We start from the raw sequence: 18,518 nt of genomic DNA on the forward strand, positions 1-18,518 counted from the left end.
GATGGACAATAAATTATTCATAATGCTGCCATGAACATTATGTACAGGCTTTCATATGAACATATACTTTCATTTCTCTTGGGTATATTTTAGGAGTAGAATTGCCAGGTCATATGGTAACTCAGTGTTTAGCTATTGAGAAACTACCAGACTGTTTTCCAAAATGGCTGTACCATTTTACATTCCCATCAGGAGCATATTGGAGTTCCAATTTCACCATATCTTCACCAACACTTATTGTCTGCCCTTTTTATTATAGCCATGTGTATAAGGTTAAAGTGGGATCTCATTGTAGTTTATATTTGATAATGATGTTGAAGATTTTTTCACATGCCTTTTGGCCATTTTTATATATCTTCCTTGGAGAGATATCTAATCAGATACTTGGCCAGTTTTTAAATTAGGTTATTTGTCTTTTTGAGTTGTAATAGTTCTTTAGATATAAGACTTTTTATGGATATATCATTTGCAAATTATACCTCCTATTCTGGGCTTTGCTTTTCACTTTCTTGATGGTCTCTTTTGAGGCACAAAATTTTTCATTTTGACAAATTTCATTGCTTAATCTGAGGACATGAAGATTTATACATATATTTAAGATCTTTCTAAAAAATTGTGGAAAGTGAGGGAGATAATGTTTAAATGTACATTTAGCTGGAAATGTTGGCAGGAATTGAAGTAGAGATATCCAACAAGCACATTGGAACTTCAGCAACAGAGATTGAGAGAGAAAATGGTGTTGAAGTTAGAGAGTTAGTTGCCTCTTAACATAAACGTAATAATTGAAACTATTAAAGAAGTGGACGAGATTACCAATGGAGAAACTTGTAAGAGGAGCTTGTGAAGGCCAATGACAGAAATTTGGGAAAAGACACATTCAGCAGTTTAAGGAGAGCAAATGGTCAATGAGAAAGACTTCAGTGAGGTACAGAGATCACAATGGGAACATTGAAAAAATCAGGTTAGAAGATAATTTTAACATTTGTACCTGAGTGTCAGACATTCTATAATAGGGAAAATTAGACTGAAATAAAGCTACTGGGTTTCCTTTATGGGACATTATTGGTGACTTTCAGAAGATCAGTTTCAAGGTAATCACTGGAAGACAAAAATTCAGGTCAGTAAATTAAAGAGTGAATCGGAAGCAATGAAGGCAGAAGCCAGATTGTGTGGAGTATAGAATATTTAAAAATATATGATTCTGTAATTCAGGTGCATAGTTAGCCAAGTTAAAAGAAAAGAGGGATTATCTTGTTACCAAATCTGTATCTCTTAATGGCGATGATTTGGGCAGTTATATGACCTTTCATTATCAAACTTAAAATGTCATTTCAGGTTTAACACATTTTCCTTTATAATTTCTCCCTAATAATAACCAACTTGTAAAACAAACATGAAAATGATCATTTCAGGGAGGAAGAAAAAGCTTCATAGCCAAAACTGGTGCTTTGAGGTAAAATGCAAATATTAATTGGATATACAGTAAGTCCTCTGGTTAAATATATATGCACATAGTTTATAGTTGGATAAAATATACATGATATTTGTGAAATTGATGACCAGGATATTTTTTAAGTTCTCCATTGTCAGGGATATTTACTTGTAACCTAGAAGTGCATGCACATTTCCAAAGTATATGTTAGCCAAACTAAATTTATCGAATAACTAAATTTATTTACTGAAATTAAATTATTGTCAAATACGCTTTTGGCGTTAATAGGACACAATCACTTAAAAATATGTGATGTAGGAAATCTGTTGGGGTCATAAGTGGTTTCTTTGGGTATACACCCAAACATTTAGATATTGATCAACGTTATGACCTTTTAAAGGCCAAGATAGTTACTATCTGCCTGTGCTCTTTTTAAATCTTCTTTCTTTCATATTCTATAAGACAATTGATGTACATCCGCAAGAAGTGCCATAGTGAACCTGATGGACCTGGGATTGCAGCATTAACTAGCGAGGAGCGAACTCAATGGGCTAAGGTTCTGATTTATGCTTTTCTTAACAAAGCTTTTCTCTAACGAACTCTTTTGATATATCGTATTTAAGTTCCTAATATTTGATTATCATCTTCTTGCCCTTTAGGCACGAGAATATCTGATTGGTCTTGATCCAGAGAACTTGACTTTGTTAGAAAAAGTTCAGAGTAGTTTACTGGTGTATTCCATGGAGGATAGCAGTCCACATGTAACACCAGAGGATTATTCTGAGGTACTTAACCAAGTTCTGTTTTATTTCTTGCAGATTTTTCTGGAAGACTCATATTTAGTGAACATGAGAGGATTTTTTTCTTTTTCTATATTTAGCCTCTTGAAACTTACTGTTAGCTATTCAATATACTTGTACCAAATTGAAGCTTATAAAGTAGATAGTAAACTGGTAAATCCTTGCCAGATTGTTTAGGTTCATTAGATGTGTATTATACTTTGTTTAAAGAAGTATGACTGCATATCACATGTCAGTGTTTCTCAACATTTTCATTGCTTGTGTACTCAGAAAATTTATACAGACAACTAGGTTTAATGTACTTTTCTTAAGCACAAAGGTGTCAAAGGTGATACGAGAACCTACTCATAACCCACACTAGTGTATCTTGACACTGTAGTTGGGAGTGTCTGTCCTAAGAATGTCACCCTCATAAGTCATTTTTTATATCATTTGATTAATTACTGAATACATTGACGTCAGTGAATTTAAGGGTAAATATGGCCTCGTTTTATGCTTCCCCACTGAGTGACATTAGTTTCCCAGGAAATAATAAGAGGTAGTAATTATATTAGAAATCTCATAGTCTTTTGAAAATACTTAAATTATTTTATAATGCATTAATTGGTATTAAATAGGAAAAAATTATCAAGGATTGTAAAACCTTGTAGCAAGGAAAGTTTTTTTTTTTGTTGTTTTTTTTTTTTTTTTTGGAGAATCACCAAACTTCTTTTTAATGCAGAATATATTTTAATGCAGTGTTGTTCAAACTTTTTTGACTACAATTTGTAGTTACAAATATATTTAGATTGCAGCTCACATGCGTATATGCATGCAAACACATATATAAAATAGGAGTTTCACAGAACACTAATTACTTTTATTATCTGTGAGGTACACTCATATTTCCAGTCTATTTTATTCTCCTTTCTTGTAAGGACTATTATGATGCACTGAATTGATTCCATGATCACTAATAAGCCAAAGTCTATACAGTTCGAAAAACAGGGTTAGTGGGAAATGAATTCTTAAAATGTTTCCTCCTGACTAGACTTTAATGAGTAAACTTTTATCAAGATCTTTTGTACTATGTAAGTTACAAAAGCCTTTTCCTCTCAATTCTATGTTCTGTAAACATTCATTAATATTGTACCAGCATTTTCTTTTCTGGTAGGATTTTCTTGAGATTTTGAGAAACAGCTAAAGTCAGAGCCAGAAATATTCTCTCTTGAGTATAACTATATTATTATTTTATTAAATTTGGTTGACCTGAAGAGGAATGGTGAGAAGATACATGTGTTTAAGATGTAAATTCTTACAAACCAATATTAAACCCTTTTAATTTGGAAAAATTAAACTTATTTTAGATTACTGCAGCCGTCCTTATTGGAGATCCAGCAATACGCTGGGGTGACAAATCCTATAACTTGATTTCCTTTTCTAATGGAGTATTTGGCTGTAATTGTGATGTAAGTAAAATACTGAAATTTTTTTTTTCTCTTTTTATCTTTTAGGTTAAATTAATGGCAATAAACCATAAATACTTGTGCTGTAGAACAGTATAAGTGAACACTAATTTAGTTTTATGGCACTTTGGTAAAAAGTTTAGTTATGAATTCTCAGTGAAAGTAGAGTATAGGACAAGTTATTTTCTTCTGTCGTAAGGCCAACAGTTTGTTGTGTATTATATCTGCAAAATGGAATTTGCATATAATATTTACATGGTATAAGCTCTTAAAACCTAGTATTACCTGCTTGCTGAGAATACCTATTTCAAAAGGTATTATATGGCATTATGTATTGTTCTATGCACACAGCAATGCATATGGATATATTTCTAGAGTTCAAGATTCACCTAGTAACTAGGTAACTATTTTCCTAGAATGACACATGATCTTTGGAACACTATTTAGACTGTGGATATTAAAATGGCAGTTACTACTATTTTTGACCTTTTTCACAAAAAATCACTCTTCTTGTTTCTCCTCTGTTCTCCTCCCATGGACGTCTACTAGCTCTGTGTACTACTTGTCTGATAGCCATTCAGGAGGTCCATGAACCAAGAAAATTTTTTATAAAAGGGTTTAGGGCTGGGCACTATGGCTCATGCCTGTAATCCCAGCACTTTGAGGGGCTGAGGCAGGTGGATCACCAGCCCAGGAGATGGAGACTGGTCTGGGCAACTTCATGAAATCCCATCTCTAAAAAAAATTTAAAAATTAGCCTCACATGGTTGTGTGTGCCTGTGGTCATACAAGTGGGAGGATTGCTTGAGCCTGAGAGGTTAAGGCTGCAGTGAGTGGTGACTGGGCCACCGCACTTCAGCCTGGGCAACAGAGTGAGACTCTTATCTCCAAACAAACAAAGGGGTGGGGATTAGCAGTTGTATTAATCCATATTCAGGTTTAGGTGATAGAAACCTAAATCAAATTGGCATTAGCTTGAGGATATATTTGTTGTCAAGGGGTGTAGCTAAATTTGGGTAAATCTGACTTCAGTGTCCAGATGCTTTCATTAGAAATCTCTCCCCATTTTTTGGTACTACTTTCCTTTGTTTGGCTTCATATTTAGATATGAATGTGATTGTTGTACCAACAGTCTCATGTCTTCATAGCTCTCTTCATAGCTTATTGACTCCCAAGGGAAATAGCCAGCTTCTTTTTTTCCAACGGTTCTGGCAAAAGTCCTGGAATAATCCTCCTCGGTTGTGATGGGCCCGTGTGAATCATGTGCCCTTACTGGGGAATGAGGGGATGAGCCTGGCCTGAGTGACATGCCCAGCCTTGGAATCTAGTGGTAGAATCAGTCTCATTCAAACCAGAGTGGTGTTTGGTTCCCTAAAGAACAATAAAGTAGCTGTTATTTCAGAACAAGATGGATTGTTTGATTAATAGGTACTGAAAGTAAATGTCTATTAGAATATCTCATTAGAGCTGCAGTAAAAGATTGCCATGAGTCATTTTGAAGATGTTCTCTTCACTCTTCCTTTGAGTCTACTGTTGACAAAATAGTTCTTGTTAATTGCCTCAGTTTTCTTCTCTTCAGCTCCTCATTTGATTCTCCATGCCCTTCCTCAGTGTGGTTTATCTCTTAACATTCCCTGAAAACTACCCTTTGTAAGGTGGTTAACTGCCTCTTGGCTTCTTCCCTTGATTTCTCTTTGACCTGTCTGTTGCAGTTGGTAACCCTTCTTCCCCTTCTTTTGACACTGCCTCTTTCCCCTTAACAGTATTTTCCTATCTACTGATTCTGAAACTGACCTTAATATTCATCACACTTTTCCCTCTCTGACCACTTTCTTCCCTGATTTAAATGGTTGTATTGACCATTATTATATATGTAACTTGCAGTTATACTTTTCTAGCTTTTAGCTATTATTCTCATTTGAGAGTTGTGTTTCATTATATGTTAAATTGTTTAATTTGGATGTTACATTTTTACATAAGAGTAAGTCAGTCTTATTAAGAATAACTCATCTTGCTTTCCGTCCCTCATCCCCAAGCCCACCAGAAGACACCTTTTGCTAAACTGATTTTTACTAATAACACCAGTATCCTGCTGTTCACACAAATTCAGGATGAAAATAATTTTGATAATCTTGTCTGTCTCTGAGTAAAGAATATTGGGCCCATAATGAGCATATCTTTCAGCACAACTGAGTTGTGTTTTTGTAGCGTGTGAACATGTTTTATGTGTGTGCATTAACATGCATATATTTATGAAATTGATCTGATTATCTTCATCTGATAATTTGCTTTAAATTCCATGTAGGTTTCCCTTCTAACCTAAGATGATTATGGAAGGTGCAGTTTAACCCATGTAAATCATCATTAGTGAAATACATATGCTGTAGGCCAGGCATGACAGCTTATGCCTATAATCCCAGGACTTTGGGAGACCAGGGTGAGAGGATTACTTGATTCCAGCAGTTCTAAACCAGCTTGGGCAACATAGTGAGACCCCATCTCTACAGAAAATAAAAAAAGTTAGATGGGCATGGTAATGCATACCTATACTCCCAACTACCTGGGAGGCTGAGGTGGGAGGATCACTTGAGCCTAGGAGGTCCAAGTTGCAGTGAGCCATGGCTGTACCACTGTACTCCAGCCCAGGCAACAAAGCAAGACCCTGTCTCAAAAAAAAAAAAAAAGAAAGAAAGAAAAAGAAGTATATGTACTGTAATATAAAGCTTATTTTACCCTAAAGCTGTGTTGCTCTTCCATAATTATAATTGGTTGAATATATACTTTTGTGATTATCTTAATTACATTTCTTTCATATTTTATAATCCTCAAGTCAAGTACATTGTCTTCTCTATATTGTAGGCTTTACGGTAAGGCTTTGCAGAGGGTCTTTAGTTAATAATAACAATACTTACTAATTATCGCTGTGAGCCAGATCCTTAGTAAGCACCATATTAGTAGTATTAAAATTATTTTTCACAGCAGCTGTATGTGTATATGAATTATCTCTACTGGGGAAATGAGGCAGTTTAATTTGAAAGCAAAGTAACTTTCTGACTGTTGCACTGCTAGGAAGTAGCAGAGTTTGAATTCAGAACCAAAGCCTCCGTTCTTAAACACTATGTCAACACATATTGCCTCTGTATAAGTGCAAGAAATCAAAGGTAAAAATTATGTGAACAAATAAAGCATCAGGATAGCAATGGAATTTTATATTTCCTGACTTTTCTTTTTTGAGATTATTAGCTTTCCATCAGGAGATGGGTGCTTAGAATTATAGCTCAAAGATTAGCCAGGCATGGTGGTGTGTACCTGTAATCCCAGCAACTCAGGAGGCTGAGGCAGGAGAATCACTTGAACCTGGAAGGTGGAAGTTTCAGTGAGCTGAGATTATGCCACTGCACTCCAGCCTAGGTGACAGAGTGAGACTCTGTCTCCAAAAAAAAAAAAAAAAAAAAAAAAAAAAAAAAAAAAAAAAAAAAAAAGAAGAATTACAGCTCTACTTGGAAACTGGTACTGTTTGTCTTAAATGAAACAATGTATGTGATATCTGAAAATTCTTTGTAAAATTGTGAAATACCCCACATTTATGAGAGTCTAGTTATGTCTGCTATTGCTGGCAGAAGAACTACTCAGGCATCTTATACTGACCTCCCTCAAGAGCCTTTCCTGATGTAGTTGTTGCCTGGTTGGTAACAATAAATTGTGTTTATAAGCTCCACTGGGCCATGATACAGGCTACTGAGCTGTAGTGTTAGGGTGACATTTAAGACACCTAATTACTCCTCTGAAACTGGGCCTATATCTTGAGACTTTCCTTCTTTCCTTCCCAAGCTGACAGTGTCACATTCAGAAGATGAATGATATCTGTGTTTAATATAAAGTGGTAACAGTCACAAGGAACCTATCTGTTATAACTCTAATCTAAGGAATATGGGGAAAATATGGGCAAAAACTTTGTCCTTCAAAGTAAATGATGGAAAAATTCACAAACTGCAATTTCTTTCTCTAATATAGTTGACAAACCTAAAACATCCCTGTAACACCTAGCCTATCTTTCCCACATTTCTTAAACTGAGAATTATTTCTGTCACATCTGGACACTCATATAGATAAAACACACAAAATGGATATGCTTTCTAATATTTAACCTAAGTGGCCTATGTCCTTACCTAAGTTCATGCCCATCCCAAATGCTTTCAGATAGGCTGCCATACCCACCTGCTTTTCTACCCTGTTCTTACAATTCCAGAACATCTTCGTATTGCATATATAAACTTGCTTTGACTTCTAGTAAAAATAGCAATTTCTCTAGATTGTTCATATGTTACTTTATACACCCTCATGATCCCAAGCCCCACCAGGAGCCCAACTAGGGGCTTGCAAATTTAAACAATTTTTTTTCCAAAAAAAAAAAAAATAGAGCAGTTACTAAACTGTAGGGAATCCTGTATCTTATCAGGAGGTGAGGCATTTGATGACTCTATTATCTGTTAAGAATGGAGACAAAGTGAAAATAAAATATTGGGTCAAGTTTTAAGTTGATATAAAGTATTCAGAAATCTTGTGTATTCTCATTTTAGCATGCTCCTTTTGATGCAATGGTTATGGTGAACATCTGTTATTATGTGGATGAGAAAATTTTTCAGAATGAAGGAAGATGGAAGGTATATTCGAATAAATATTTCATCCTTTTTTCTCCTAATAATTTTATAGATAAAATATTTTTAAGTCTTTCCTATTTTCAGGGTTCAGAGAAGGTACGAGATATACCACTTCCAGAAGAGCTCATTTTCACTGTGGATGAGAAAGTATTAAATGACATCAACCAAGCTAAAGCCCAGTATCTCAGGGAGGTATATTTTTTGACTTTTCTCTTAAATAATAATAATGCTTTTTTCTTTTAACAACCATATATACAAATTTAACTGTCATCCACGCATGTCTTCATAAAAGATTTTAAAATTAAGCCTTTAACACCTTTACTTCTTTATGTCTGATGATTACTTTAATGCAGATGATAATTTGGTTCTCTTCAGTATATTCTCCTTAGATGATTTTTCACCATTCTCATTTAATTCTTCTTGTTAGGCATCTGATCTACAGATTGCAGCTTTTGCCTTTACATCTTTTGGCAAAAAGCTAACCAAGAAGAAGATGCTTCACCCGGATACATTTATTCAGCTTGCACTTCAGCTGGCCTATTACAGACTTCATGGACAGTAAGGACCTTTTATTTTCTATTTTCACAGTCCAAGGGCATATCTTTTTCATAGCTATTTCATCTTAACTCCTCAGTGTTTATGCTCACCTTTTTTCCAGCTGGTACTGTGTCCTATTTGTACTTCCGTCATCAGAGTATTTAGATTTCCGACTGTGGTGGTTTCAGGGTGTTTCCTTGATACTTTATCACAGTATCTACTTGATAACTTTTGAAGTGTCTATTCTCACCTGAAAGAGGATTGGTCATTCTTTGGCATTCAGATCGCTTAGTTTTCTTGCAGCGTCAATTTTCTGATGGGTTCATGAAAAGTTGTGATTTTATAAATTATCCAGCCTTTACTCATTTTTAGAATAGGAGTGATGTTAATGTTGTGACAATATATCCTAAGAAGAAGTGGAAGTCCCTCAATCTTGCTTTTTTATTGATAAATAAGTTATCATTGAACATATTTATCAGGTACATGTGATTTTTTTAATACATGCATAAAATATGTAATGGTCAAATCAGGGTAATTGACATATTCACAGTGAGACATCACCTCACCCCAGTTAAAAATGACTTTTATCGAGACAGGCAATAACAGATGCTGGCAAGGATGTGGAGAAAAGGGAACCCTCATACACTGTTGGTGGGAATGAATTAGTACAGCCACTACGGCAAACAGTTTGGAAGTACCTCACAAAACTAAAAAAATAGAACTACTTTACAATCTGATGATCCCACTGCTAGATATATATCCAAGATCCATCTGCCTTGGCCTCCCAAAGTGCTGGGATTACAGGCATTAGCCACTGTGCCCGGCGCACATTTTCTTTATCCATATATTTATTGATGGACACTTAGGTTGATTCCATATCATGACTATTGTAAACAGTGCTGCAGTAAATATTGGAGTGTGGATAACTCTTTGATATGTTGATTTCCTTTCTCTTGGATATATACCTAGCAGAGGTAGGTATATATCCAGATTGTTACCACTCTACTCCAGCCTGGGTAACAGCAAGACTCTAACAACAACAACAACAAAAAGAACATTTGCCCATTTTAAATCAGATAAATTTGTGTGTTGCTATTTTTTAAGTTCCTTATATATTCTGATTATTAATTTCTTGTGAGATAGTTTGCAGATATTTTCTCCCATTCTCTGGGTTATGTCTTCACTTTGCTGATTGTTTTCTCTGCAATGTAGAAGATTTTTAACTTAATATGATTCCATTTTCTATTTCTGCATTGGCTTCCATGCTTCTGGGGTATTTCTCAAGAAATATTTGCCCAGTACAGTGTCCTGGAGAGTTTCCCCAATGTTTTCTTTTAGTAGCTTTACAGGTTCAGGCCTTATATTTAAGTCTTTAATCCATTTTGATTTGAATTTTGTATGTGGTAAGAGATGGTGGTCTAGTTTTATTGTTCTGCATATGGATACACATTTTTCTGCATATGGGTACACATTTTTCCCAGAACCATTTATTGAAGAGTCTGTCCTCTCCCTAATTTGCCTTTGTTGAAAAGGAATTGCCTGTAAAACACATGGATTTATTTCTGGGTTCTCTATTCTGTTCCATTGGCCTGCATGTCCGTTTTTATGCCAGTACCATGCTGTTTTGGTTACTATAGCTTTGTGGTATATTTTGAAGTTAGGTAATGTGATGCCTCATGCTTTTTTTTTTTCTGCTTAAGATTGTGTTGGCTATTCTGGGTCTTTTGTGGCTCCATACAAATTTCTTTATTTTTTTTTCTATTTTTGTGAACAATATCATTGGTATTTTGATAGGAATTGCATTGAATCTGTAGATTGCTTTGGGTAGGATGGACATTTTAACAATATGAATTCTTCTAATTAATGAACATGAGCTGTCTTTCCATTTTTTGGTGTCCTCTCTCTTTCATTAGCGTTTTATCAAATGTTTTCCTTGTATAGATATTTTTACTTTTTTGGTTCAGTTGATTCCTAGGTATTTTATATTTTTTGTAGCTATTGTAAATGGGATTGCTTTCTTGACTTCTTTTTCAGATTGTTTACTTTTGGCATATAGAAATACAACTGATTTTAATATGTTGATTTTATATCTTACAACTTTACTGAATTTGTTTACCAGTCTAATGGCTGTTCATTGGAGTCTTTAGGTTTAAGTATAAGATCATGTCACCTGCAAATGGGATAATTTGACTTTTTCCTTTGCAATTTGAATGCTCTTTATTTCATTCTCTTGCCTAATTGCTGTGGCTAGGACTTTCAATACTGTGTTGCATAAAACTGGTGAAAGTAGGCATCTTTGTCATGTTCTAAATCTTAGAGGGAAGGCTTGCAGTTTTTCCATGTTCAGTATGATGTTAGCTCTAGATTTGTCATATGTGGCTTTTATTGATTTCATGTATATTTATTCTTTACTAAGTTGTTGAAAAGTTTTTTTTTTTTATCATGAAGGGATTTCAATTTAATCAAATGTTTTTCAGCATCTATTGAAATGATTACATGGTTTTTGTTTTTTATTCTGTTGATGTAATGTTGAACCATCTGAATTCCACTTAATCATGATGAATGTGATCCTTTTTTTTTTTGAGACAGAGTTTCACTCAGGCTGGAGTGCAGTGGCATGATCTTGGCTCACTACAACCTCCGACTCTCTGGTTCAAGCAACTCCCTGGTTCTCCTGCCTCAGCATCCAGAGTAGCTGGGATTACAGGCATGTGCCACCACTCCTAGCTAATTTTTTTGTATTTTTAGTAGAGACAGGGTTTCTCCATGTTGGCCAGGTTGGTCTTGAACTCCTGACCTCAGATGATTCATCCACCTCGGCTCCCAAAGTGTTGGAATTACAGGCATGAGCCATTGCACTTGGTTGTTGAATGATCTTTTCAATATGCTGTGGAGTTCAGTTTGCTAGTATTTTGTTGAGGATTTCTGCATCTGTGTTCATCTAAGATATTGTTCTGTAGTTTACTTCTTTCCTTGTGTTCTTGTCTGGTTTTGGTATTAGGATAATGCTGGCTTCATAGAATGAGATCGAAAATATCTGCCATCTTCAGTTTTTTGGAATAATTTGAGTATAATTGCTACTAGTTCTTTTTTAAAATGTTTATTAGAATTCAGGAGTGAAGCCATCAGGTCCTAAGGTTTTTCTTGATGGGAGACTTTTTATTGCCTCAGTCATATTACTTGTTATCAGTCTCTTTAGGTTTTCTGTGTCTTTATGTTTCAATCTTAGGTTGTATGTATCCAGGAATTTATCCATTCTTTATAGGTTTTCCAACTTGTTGGTATATAGTGACTCATAATAGTGTCTAATGATCCTTTATATTTCTGTGGCATTGGTTACAATATCTCCTTTCATGTCTGAAATTATTTATTTGAGTCTTTACTTTTTTTTCTTATTCTAGCTAAAGGTTTGTCAACACTGTTTATCTTGTCAAAAAACTAACTTTTGCAGCTCTTGTAGAAGTTCAGAATGCTTACTATTGTGGACTGGGAGTGTCTACAACAAAAAGGATACCCTGGCTACATGGGAAGGCTGCTAGGGCTTCATGGCCTTGTGGATTCACGGAGCATGCTTCCTACAGCATGATACTGCTAAACAGCCTATCTGATTTGGTGTCCTTTTTGGCTGAGATGAAGGGTGATCGCTGAGTTTTGTTCATTGGGGATCACTAGTCCCATCTCTACCCTTTGTTTCTGGCTGCCTCTAGAATTTTTTGCCCTGTAGGCAAAGATGCTTCCCTTAGGATGAAGCAGGAATGATTTGTCTGTGAAGGAACTCAACATGGAGATGAAAGTGTCTGTCTGCCTTGATCTCACTTCTTTTAGTGTAGTAATGTGAGCCAATGGGAGTTTTTCCACATGGGGCCTGGCAGCTTGAGGGAGGGGTGTCATGGATGAAGAGGCTGTTTCTTTTACCTTCTGCTTGAAGTTTTTTGCTTCTCTCTGCCTCCCGGGATCATCACAGCCTCCATTTTTGTTTCTGGGACACTCCTGAGGATAATTGGTACTGCATGGTTGTTTGGGTTTTCTGTGGGGAAGAGTGAAGCCAGATTGCTTCTACTTTGCCATTGTGGTAACATTACTCCTCTCAGTTTTGTTTTTTTATCCAGTCTGAGAATATCTGTCTTTAAATATGTTATTTAGATAGTTAAATTCAATATAATTGTTAGTAAAGTTGTGTTTAAGTCTACCATCTTGCTCTTTATTTCCTAGTTATCCCATCTGTTCTTTTTTCTTTTTCTTTTGAATTTTTTGAGCTTTTAAAAAATTACTTCATTTTATTTCTAACATCAGCTATACTGGGTTTTTTTTTTTTTAAGAACAGTTGACTTACTTCAACATCATGGGGATTAGGGGCCCCCAAACCCCCAGTGCTTTAGAAAACCCAAGTGTGAATTTTGACTTCCCCCCAAATTACTAATAGCCTACTACTGACCAGAAGTCTTACCAATAACATAAATAATGAACGCACATTTTGTATATGTATTATATATTGTATTCTTACAACAAAGTAAACTAGAGAAAGGAAAATTTTGTTAAGAAAATCATAAGGAGGCTGGATGTGGTGGCTCATGCCTATAATCCCAGCACTTTGGGAGGATGAGGCAGGTGGATTGCTTGAGGTCAGGAGTTTTAAGACTAGCAAGGCCAACATGGTAAAACCCCATCTCTACTGAAAATACGAAAATTAGCTGGGTGTTCTGGTGCATGCCTGTAATTCCAGCTACTTGGGAGGGTGAGGCAGGAGAATTGCTTGAAACCAGGAGGCAGAGGTTGCAGTGAGCCAAGATTATGCCATTGCACTCCGGCCTGGGTGACAGCGTGAGACTTTGTCTCAAAAAAAAAAAAAAGAGAGAGAAAAGAAAATCATAAGAAGGAGAAAATATATTTACTATTCATTAAGTGGCTAATCGTAAAGGTCTTTAGCCTCATCTTCACCTTGAGTTAGGCTGAGGAGGAGGAGGAAGATGAGGGCTTGTCTTGCCATCTCAAGGGTAACAGAGATGGAAGAAAATTCCCATTTGAGTGGATTCACACAGTTTAAACCTTTGTTGTTCACAGATCAACTGTGGTTGCACTAAGGTTTACAAAATACTTCTTTTTCAAAAAATCATAATCTTCACAGTCAAATAATATTTTCCATTTTAAGTATAATATTAGAACTGTAAAACAGGAATACCTCTATTTCCTTCTCCCATTCTTTGTGCTGCTGTTATCCTACGTTATACTTCAACATGTGTTATAAACACAACACCCTTTAATATATTTGTGTTAAGCAGTCCGATAATTTTTAATGTGGTAAAATGTATATAACATAAAATTTGCTATTTAAACATTTTTAAGTGTATAATACAGTGGCATTAATTACATTCATAATGTTTTACAGCCTTCATCACTATTTTCAAAATTTTTTTGTCACCACAGACAGAAACTTTGTGCCCCTTAAGCAATAACTTTTCCATTCCTCACTTCCTGGTTACCTCTAATCTTCTTGTTTCTATGAATTTGCTTGATCTAGATATTTCAAATAAGTGGAATCTTACAATTTATCATTTTTTTGTCTGGTTTATTTCACTTAGGATAATATTCTCAAAGTTCATCCATGTTGTAGAATCAAAACATCATTCCTTTTTATGGCCGAATAACATTGTATTACCTGGATGTACACCACATTTTGTTTACCCATTCATTTGTTGATAGATACTTATGTTGTTTCCACCTTTGGGCTATTGTGAATAAAGCTGCTATGATCATTTATATGCAAGTATCTCTTTCAGTCCCCATTTTCAAGTCTTTTGAGGAGTGGAATTGCTGGTTTGTATGATAGTTGTTCGTTTAACTTTTTGAGGAACTGCCAAACTATTTTTTATTGTAGCCTTACCATTATACATTTCCATATCCTTGCCAACACTTATTTTTCCTTTTTAAAAAAAAAAAAATTGTAACTGTCCTACCCATTTGTGAAGTGGTATAACTCCTTGTGGTTTTGACTTATGATTCTGTAATGACTTATGATGTTGAGTATCTTTTCATGCATTTTCATTGTTCATTTATTTATCTTCTTTGACAAAATGTCTATTCAAGTCCTTCACACATTTGCCAATTAGGTTGTTACTCTTTCTGTTTTAGAATTGTAGGAGTTCTTTATATTTCTAGATATGAAACCCTTATCACATATATGACTTGAAAATAATTTCTGCCATTGTTTGGGTTGTCTTTTTCACTGTCATAATAGTATCCTTTGATGTGCAAAGTTTTAAGTATTTATCAAGTTTATCTAGTTTTTTTTTTCTTTTGTGGCTTGTGCTTTCAGTGTAATATACAAGATATCATTGCCAAATTCAGTGTTGTGAAGCCTTTTCCCTGTGTTTTCCTCTAAGATTTTTATAATTTTAGCTATTACTTTAGGTCTTTGACCCATTTTTGAGTTAATTTTTGCATATGGTATAAAGTAAGGATCTGTATTGGAGTTATTCAGAAAAGCAGAACCAATAGGCTTTTAGACATAATGAATTTTACACTTGATAAACTGCAGTATCCTGCAAATACAGCTTTTGTTTGTAATGGTAAACCAAAAACTTTGTGTTACTCATTTTATTGCAATATTCACTTTATTGCAGTGGTCTGGAACAGAGCCTACCATATCTGTGAGGTATGCCTGTAGATAGACCATTTTCTTTAGTTCAGTCTACCAATCTCTTTGATTGGAGAGTTACATTTGAAATTATTTACATTTGAAATAATTACTGACAAGGCAGAACTTACTTTTACCCTTTAGTTATGTTTTATTGAGGTCTTATATGGTTTTTGTTCCTCAATTCCTCTATTACTACTCTTTTTGTTGAATTTTTTAGTATGCCATTTTGATTTATTAGTTTTCTTTGGTGGGGTCAAGTTTGCCTATCCTTGTAGTTCTGCGTTGACGTCTGTACATTTAAAGGAGTCATTTCCAATTTTTATAGACTTGTTTCAGCAGGTAAGGACTTTCTCCTGCCTGGTCCCTGGGTGGACAGGACTGCCTCCAGAACTGCAGTTGAGTGGGCTGGATCTAGGTCATGGGACTGCTTATGTGTTAGACAGTCAGCAGACCTGTTATGAGAGTGCAGTTCAGCATGGCTCCTGCCTGGTTCCTGGACAGATGGGACCGTCTCTGGGACCACTATTGAGTAAGACTGGAGCTGGGTCAAAGGGCTGCTTCTGTGTCCACAGTCAAATGCAGTTTTCATGGGTCAATTACTGGGAGAGCAGGGGTCGTGATACCTTCCAGGTCCCTAGACAGATGGGACTTCCTCCAAGACTACAGACAAGCAGGGCTGGAGCCAAGTCTCCAAGGTACCTCACTTCAAAGAGTTGCTCTTCTCTCCAGATCTTGGCCCTCATATCCTGGCTGCTTTAACAATTGCGCAAAGTAATTTATAGATTCTGTGCTATCCCCATCAAGCTACTATTGACTTTCTTCACATAATTAGGAATAAACTACTTTAAATTTCATATGGAACCAAAAAAATTCCACATAGCCAAGACAATCCTAAGCAAAAAAAAAACAAACAAACAAAAAAAAAAAAACAAAGCTAGAGACATCACACTACCTGACTTCAAATTATACTACAAGGAACCAAAACAGCATGGTACTGGTACCAAAGCAGATATATAGACCAATGGAACAGAACAGACGCCTCAGAAATATTGCCACACATCTGTAACCAGCTGATCTGTGGCAAACCTGACAAAAACAAGCAATGAGGGAAGGATTCCCTATTTAATAAATGGTGTTGGGAAAACTGGCTAGCCATATGCTGCAAACTGAAACTGGACCCCTTCCTTACACCTTCTACAAAAATAAATTCATTTTGTTTTCTTGGATTAAAGACTTAAATGTAAGACCTAAAACCATAAAAACCTTAGAAGAAAACCTACACAATACTGTTCAGGACATAGGCATGGGCAAAGACTTCATGACTAAAACACCAAAAGCAATGGCAACAAAAGCCAAAATAGACAAATAGGATCTAATTAAACTAAAGAACTTCTGTACAGCAAAAGAAACTATCACCAGAGTGAACAGGCAACCTACAGAATGGAAGAAAAATTTTGCAATCTAACCACCTGACAAAGGGCTAGTATCTAGATTTAATCTATAAGGAACTTAAACAAATTTACAAAAAAAAAACAACCCCATCACAAAGTGGGCAAAGGATATGAACAGATACTTCTCAAAAGAAGACATTTATACAGGCAACAAACATATGAAAAAAGCTTATCATCACTGGCATTAGAGAAATCCAAATCAAAACCACAGTGAGATACCATCTCACGCCAATTAGAATGGCGATCATTAAAATGTCAGGAGACAACAGATGCTGGAGAGGATGTGGAGAAATAGGAATGCTTTTACACTGTTGGTGGGAGTGTAAATTAGTTCAACCATTGTGGAAGACAGTGTGGTGGTTCCTTAAGGATCTAGAACTAGAAGTACCATATGTTTGACCCAGCAATCCCATTACTGAGTATATACCCAAAGGATTATAAATCATTCTGCTGTAAAGACACATGCACACATAAGTTTATTGCAGCAGTGTTCACAATAGCAAAGACTTGGAACCAACCCACGTACCCATCAATGATAGACTGGATAAAGAAAATGTGGCACATATACACCATAGAATACTATGCAGCCATAAGAAAAGGGGAAGTTCATGTCCTTTACAGGGACATAGATGAAGCTAGAAACCATCTTCCTCAGCAAACTAACACAGGAACAGAAAACCAAGCACTGCATGTTCTCACTCATAAGTGAGAGTTGAACAATGAGAACACATGGACATGGAGGGGGAACATCACACACCAGTGCCTGTTGAGGGCTTGGGGGCTAGGGGAGGGATAGCATTAGGAGAAATACCTAATATAGATGACAGGTTGATGAGGGCGGCAAACCACCATGGCACATGTATACCTGTGGAACAAACCTGCATGTTCTGCACATGTATCGCAGAACTTAAAGTATAATAAAAAAATATTCTGCAAAGCCTTCAAATAGATGTTTTTTAAAACCAGTTTATGTTGTTGTTCCTAGCATTAAGACTGGCTTGCTGCAAGCTAGCTTATCATAGCTGGCATTGGAAATTTCACATAGTATTTTTTTTTTTTTTTAGGCAGCAGATATGTTCAAATCAGGTTCCAAATAAATTTTACATATTGCATTTGATTGATATGCCTCTTACCTCTTTTTTAAAAATGATAGGAATCTTTTCCCTACTTTTTTCTCATTGTATTTGATTTTATGAAGAAATGGGGTCATTTATCCCATACAGTTTTCTGAATTTTCCTGATTGTATTCCCATGGTGATACTTAACATGTTGCTCAGTCTCTTGTTTGTCTTGGAAACTGGTAAAGCTATAGAATTGATAAGCGTCAGTTCTTATTTTGGTTACATTTTACAATAAATCAAATAGTTAATGCTCTTTTCCTTCTGTTCCATCTTTTAAGATTGAGAGTGTGTTCATTTGTCAGCCAGCATCTATTATAAAAAGTTTATGTAATCCCAGCACTGTGGGAGGCCGAGGCGGGTGGATCACGAGGTCAAGAGATCGAGACCATCCTGGTCAACATGGTGAAACCCCGTCTCTACTAAAAATACAAAAA

At 35.6% G+C, this 18,518-nt stretch overlaps 1 protein-coding gene across 1 annotated transcript in view; it reads left to right on the forward strand.

Moving 5' to 3' along the window:
* Positions 1-9,019, forward strand: part of CROT (carnitine O-octanoyltransferase) — a 34,879-nt gene extending 25,860 nt beyond the window's left edge. The window contains exons 8-13 of the mRNA XM_017521087.2: positions 1,895-1,988; positions 2,092-2,217; positions 3,579-3,680; positions 8,258-8,341; positions 8,423-8,530; positions 8,766-9,019. Of these exons, the coding sequence (XP_017376576.1) occupies positions 1,895-1,988; positions 2,092-2,217; positions 3,579-3,680; positions 8,258-8,341; positions 8,423-8,530; positions 8,766-8,900 (649 nt within the window). The 3' untranslated portion in view covers positions 8,901-9,019. The remainder of the gene's footprint in view (positions 1-1,894; positions 1,989-2,091; positions 2,218-3,578; positions 3,681-8,257; positions 8,342-8,422; positions 8,531-8,765) is intronic.
* Positions 9,020-18,518: the final 9,499 nt, after the last annotated feature.

The sequence above is a fragment of the Cebus imitator genome, unplaced genomic scaffold, assembly GCF_001604975.1.
Source record: "Cebus imitator isolate Cc_AM_T3 unplaced genomic scaffold, Cebus_imitator-1.0 Scaffold952, whole genome shotgun sequence".
NCBI lineage: Eukaryota > Metazoa > Chordata > Mammalia > Primates > Cebidae > Cebus > Cebus imitator.